We start from the raw sequence: 5,962 nt of genomic DNA, 5'->3' as shown, positions 1-5,962 counted from the left end.
AACTCACTTTGTAGACCAGGCTGGCCTCGAACTCAGAAATCCGCCTGCCTCTGCCTCCCAAGTGCTGGGATTAAAGGCGTGCGCCACCACCGCCTGGTTTCCTATTCTTTTTTTTTTTTTTTCTAAAGATTTATTTATTATATATGTAAGTACACTGTAGCTGTCTTCAGAAACTCCAGAAGAGGGCGTCAGATCTCATTACGGATGGTTGTGAGCCACCACGTGGTTGCTGGGAATTGAACTCAGGACCTCTGGAAGAGCAGTCAGTGTTCTTTACCGCTGAGCCATCTCTCCAGCCCCCCTATTCTTTTCTTAAGGGAGATAAAAAGTTCAAGCAATTAGAAATGAGAATTAGGACAGTAATTTCTTCATTTTTTACATGGAGAACCAGTTCTGAAAGAAACTGAGATCCACTTGTTACCTTCCCATTTCCAACAATAGTAATTGAAGAGCTTCTTTCCTTTTGTGTTATCTACTAGGGGTCAGATGTTGTGGAACATTTCTGTAATCTCAGCATGTAGGAGGCTAAGGTGGGAGAATCAAGAATTTAAGGATAGCCTGGGCTACACAGTGAGACCTTTGTTTAAAAAATAATGTAGACCAAGTGTGTGGCAGTTTTCTAATCCTCATCTTGTTCAATGACCCTTTTGATAAATAATCACAGGTAACTGTTGCTCACATAAATGCTACTGCAAAGAACGCTGCTGATGATAAACTCCGTCAGAGCCTGCGAAGGTTCGCAAATACGCACACTGCTCCAGCTACTGTGGTTCTTGTGTCAAGTAAGTGTCAAAGTTTTAACCACACTCAATGCATGAGAATTATCAGAAATGACAAGCCAAAGAACCATAGAGACGTGAACACAGGGCACTCAGTGATGATTGTTTGCAACTGTTTAGAGAAGCGGTTGAGTCTACCGCCTGGTGTAGTGTACCCCTATAATCTCAGCATGTAGGAGGCTAAGGCAGGAGGATCAGGCATGCAGATTGGCTTGGGCTACATAGAGAACACTTAACTGAAAAACTTAAGAAAGAAAATAGAAACTCAGTCTGTGAGACCAGGCTGGCCTCGAACTCAGAAATCCACCTGCCTCTGCCTCCCAAGTGCTGGGATTAAAGGCGTGCACCACCATGCCCGGCCAGAATTTAATTTTTTAGTTGTTCTCCGTGAGTTATTGCAGGGCCAGTTTATTCAAGAAAATGGTTTGTTTTATTTTGTGTGTATGTGGGGGTGGGTATTATAACTTAAAAAATGCAAGATGAATAATTTCAGATTTGTGTCTCTCCAACGTGTTAATACCTACTCCCTGTTAATATTAGAAGGTAGCCAAGTCTTATGTGTGTGATATGATTGCCCTGTCATGTTAACATTTCAAGAAAAAATGTGCTCTTGTTCATAAAGGGGACAGTGACTGAACCTGAGCCTGGCCTGCCTGTCTTCTTGGACATGGCACTAGCTGTTCAGGGCTATCTCTGTTGAATGTTTCTAATTCTTGTTTTTTCCTTTCAGCTGATGTCAATTTTGCATTGGAGCTCAGTGACCTTAGGCACCGGCATGGTTTCCACATCATTCTGGTACATAAGAACCAGGCCTCTGAAGCCTTGCTACACCACGCTAACCGGCTGATCAGGTTTGAAGAGTTCATCTCTGACCTGCCCCCTCGGCTACCGCTGAAGATTCCTGTGAGTGGGTCTCTGCTGCTTCTGCTGTTTTCTAAGTAGATTCTGGAGACAGAGAGACTGCCTAGTCCAGTGGATAGCATCACAGCCTACTGTAGCCTTTTGAGCCTCTTTCTTTTTTTTATTTTTATTATTATTATTATTTTTGTTTTGTTTTTTTGAGACAGGGTTTTTCTGTGTAGTCCTGGCTGTCCTGGAACTCACTTTGTAGACCAGGCTGGCCTCGAACTCAGAAATCCGCCTGCCTCTGCCTTCCGAGTGCTGGGATTAAAGGCGTGCGCCACCACGCCCGGCTTTGAGCCTCTTTCTTATCTCATTTGTTTTGGGGACTTGTGGCCAAAACAAGTGCATTACCTGCCTCCTGTGTCTGTCTTGTACAAACTGTAAATGGCCATTAAATCAGTTGTATTTTGGCAGAGAGCTTTCCCATGTAGGAGGTCTTATGATTAAAAAAGACCAATTATCCAGAATATTCAGTCATGTGGGGTGCTTTTTGTTGTGGGAAATATTAATAAATGAACCCACCAACTCTTTGCGCTCCGGCTTCTCAATCCACTACTATGTTTTGAGAGAGAATTTTTTTTTTTTAATTAAACAAAGAGTGATATGTCGCAGGATTTTCCCTGTCCAGTTACATTAGGGCAGTGGGAAACCTGTGATTGGACAGGGGAAAGGTAGGTGGAGCTAAGAGTTGGAGGAGAGATGGGGAACATCTCAGAGAAAGGAAGATGGCAGTGAACTTGAATCAGTTTGGCTATGACCAGCCACAGGTCGTTATGCTATCATAATGGTTAGAATATTGGGATAATTTTTCTAATCTAGGTGGTCAGCTTTTATCATTATCAATTGGTTCTGAAATTATTGTATTGGCATCTTGTATATTGAGAATTTATTGATATATAAATATGATTGGCTAACTATAAGCATTGAGTCTTGTTTTTACTGGGTTACTGGGTAAAACCAGTGTTATGAAACCACGATGATGGCAGATCTATTTGGTTATTGGAATGTGGAACAGAGTCAGTGGGACCCTGCCGGGACATAGTGTTGTGGCCCACCAGTGCTTGGTACTAGAGCAGGAATGTGGCCCAGCGGGGCTGGAGAGTTAATGGGTTGAGAGAAGCAGGAGCACGGAGAGTTGGCAGGTTCATTTATTAATATTTCCTCCAACAGCTTTCTCATTCACCAGAGTGATAATGGCACAGCTTTTCTTTCTTGTTTTTTTAGCCCAGCCCTTTAGTAAGTTGTGCTGACTTTGCCTGGGTTTTGAGTTGCTGGTGTCACAAGAAGAGAGATTTTGTTGTTGACTGGTTAACATAACCCACCTAAAAAGAAAGTTCCCAATACAAAAGTATTGTTAGTGTAAAAACAAAAACAACATGTAGAGGACAGAACCTCCAGGCCTTCCTTGAGGGGACTAACTACTGTTTATAGGTTAGCACCACTCTCCAAATGTTTAAAAAAAAAAAATAAGTCACATGTCTTTTTTTTTTTCCAACTTAATATTGTAACTTGGGTGCATTTCTGTGCCTACTTAAAATACTGGTATGAATTTCGCATATTTTTAGCCATTAGAATGCTGACTGACAAGCTGGGGAGTGGTAGTGTACGAGTTTAATTCCAGGACTCAGTAGGCAGAGGCAGGCAAATCTGTTGAGTTTGAGGCCAGCCTGGTCTAAAGAACTACTTTCAGGACAGCCAGGGCTACACAGAGAAACCCTGTTTGTTGTGAAAGCCAAAATAAACAAAAAACGAACACTGACTAACAGTATGCCTGTGGCTGGCCATTGATTTGTTTAGGTAGTCTGCCTGTTACTGGACAAGTTTCTACAAGGGGTTTTTGTTTTTGTTTTTGTTTTTTTTTTATCATTTCCAGCTAGCTCATCCAGGGAATCTTTAGAGGGTGCATTCTCAGCTGTGGTAGTTCTGGGTTAGAAGTTATTGGTAAAGTCTTGTGCTCCAAGAAAGTGAGATTCCTACTCTCATCGTTGAGAAATTCAAGTGTCTCTTTAAGATGTTTGCCATTGTGGCAGGTTAAAGAGTACTATCTGCATATAGTTGACCTTACTAAACCTTTTTTTTTTGCTATTGTTGCCCTTGAATATTTTTCTATGGCTCACATTTTTAGTCTCTGCACAGTTGTCTTCATTCTCTTAGCGTTTGCACTGTTTATTTCTTGATGCATACATTCCAGGTTATCTGGAAGGGTTCTAACCATGGAAGTAACAGGCTATTGATTAACAAGTATATTTCAATGTCTTATATTTCCTGTGTTGTACCTTAAGTTTGAAATGGTTTCCATGTGATGTCTGCCAGTCAGTGGTGATCCCTCCTCACTCCAGGCAGCTAGTCACCAGTCTCTAGGTTGACCTTTTCTGGACATTGTATAGAAACAGAATTACTCACTATAGCTGTGCCTAGCTGATTATTGGAAGCAGCATTACACTGAATGGTTGTAATGTTGCTGTTCTTTCCTCTCATGTATCAGCTGAAGCGGACACATGACTTGTTCTTGTTTTGAAATTGAGTGTATACTTTTGACTGAACCTGATATTACACTTTTTTCCCATGCTTGCAGTGCCACACTCTACTCTATGTTTATAACCTGCCAGCAAATAAAGATGGCAAGAGCATCAGCAACAGGCTCAGGCGCCTCTCTGATAACTGTGGTGGCAAGGTGCTGAGTATCACAGGATGCAGCGCGATTCTCCGCTTCATAAACCAAGACAGTGCAGAGCGGGCCCAGAAGCGGATGGAAAATGAAGATGTCTTTGGCAACAGGATCATTGTGTCCTTTACTCCAAAACATAGAGAATGCTTTGAAGCCAAGAGTTCAAATGCTATTGCTGATAAAGCAAAGTCTCCCAAAAAAGTTAAGAACACAAAACTATGCCTCATCAAAGACACAAGTGAACAGTCACCCAGTGTCAAAGCCATGCCTGGGAAAGTGTTGCAGGCAAATTCTGGGTCTGCTACAAAAACCACAAACATTAAAAGTTTACAGGTAATTTTGATATCTCTTGCTTTCTGAAGTTTATGGCAGGTTTGGTTTCTTTCTGTGTGCTCTGGGACTTCAGGCTCCTGCTGTGTCTTCTTTGGTGTTTGCTGAGATCCAGTCATTTTACTCTATGTAGAATCTAACCCATCTGAGATATTTAGGTTTAAGGCCATTGCACTTGTGTCTTTATAGGAACTGTGTCGAATAGAGTCAAAGACGGGCAATAGAAACAGTGACCATCAGCAAGGCCATGGGAGGCTGGCAGCACTGCCTAACAGTGGCTCAGCTGCTTCAGTGCCCATCCTGAAGAACACAGGTGTGACGGAGCCACTTTACAGAAGCAGTCAGAAGTATGTCCAGTTTTTCTTTCGTAGGAGTTGCTTCTCTGAAGTTTTTGGAGACCTGTGACATTACTCTCAAATTCTTTGTGCTTTTAGAAAAGAGAACCTCAGTTCCCAGAGCACTGTCAACTCTCCCGTAGAGAAGAAGAAGAGAGAGGAGACTGTCTTCCAAGTAAGCTACCCATCTGCATTCAGCAAGCTGATTGCCTCAAGGCAAGTCAGCCCTCTGCTCACCTCTCAGTCTTGGTCTCCGAGGTAAGTCCAGTTTTTTCACCTATGGCATAGCTATACAACAGGAAGGTTATTGATCACTGCGTTAGTAGAGACATCTCTTACTGCCAGGCCCTCCCTTCAGGTTACCATAGCTGACATTCTGGGGCAATGTGTTCCTCTAATGTTCCTCTTCCATTTGGAAAGCTAGGTAAGTCCATGTCGACAGGGAAGAATGTTAAGATGTCCTCATGGTCAGGTGTGGTGGTGTGTACCTTGGATTCTCAGAATTTGGGAGGCTGAGACAGGAAACTCACAAGCCTGATGAGTTCAAGACCAGCCTGTGTAACTTATCAAGACCTTAAATAAAAGCAACCAATTAGGGTCGGGCGTAGTGGCGCACGCCTTTAATCCCAGCACTTAGGAGGCAGAAGCAGGCAAATTTCTGAGTTCGAGGCCAGCCTAGTCTACAGAGTGAGTTCCAGGACAGCCAGGGCTATACAGAGAAACCTTGTCTCGAAACAAAAAACAAACAAACAAACAAAACAAAAAACCCCCAACCAATTAGACAAGCAACATCTTACACTCTTTTGTGTGTTCAGGGAATCCAAAATGAGCTGTGCATTGATTGCTCTCTTTTTTTTTTTTTTTTTTTTTTTTTTTAATTTTTTTTTGGTTTTTCGAGACAGGGTTTCTCTGTATAGCTCTGGCTGTCCTGGAACTCACTTGGTAGA

General features: G+C 42.4%; 1 protein-coding gene across 2 annotated transcripts in view; it reads left to right on the top strand.

Moving 5' to 3' along the window:
* The window catches only part of Marf1 (meiosis regulator and mRNA stability factor 1), a 50,193-nt gene that overhangs the window by 12,183 nt on the left and 32,048 nt on the right, over window positions 1-5,962 (top strand). For both annotated transcript variants that reach the window (XM_029544397.1, XM_021209207.2), the window contains exons 6-10: window positions 665-782; window positions 1,510-1,682; window positions 4,258-4,683; window positions 4,870-5,027; window positions 5,115-5,273. In XM_029544397.1, coding sequence (XP_029400257.1) covers window positions 665-782; window positions 1,510-1,682; window positions 4,258-4,683; window positions 4,870-5,027; window positions 5,115-5,273 — 1,034 coding nt within the window. The remainder of the gene's footprint in view (window positions 1-664; window positions 783-1,509; window positions 1,683-4,257; window positions 4,684-4,869; window positions 5,028-5,114; window positions 5,274-5,962) is intronic.

This window comes from Mus pahari, chromosome 12, assembly GCF_900095145.1.
Source record: "Mus pahari chromosome 12, PAHARI_EIJ_v1.1, whole genome shotgun sequence".
NCBI lineage: Eukaryota > Metazoa > Chordata > Mammalia > Rodentia > Muridae > Mus > Mus pahari.
This window is presented reverse-complemented; position numbering and strand designations above follow the sequence as displayed.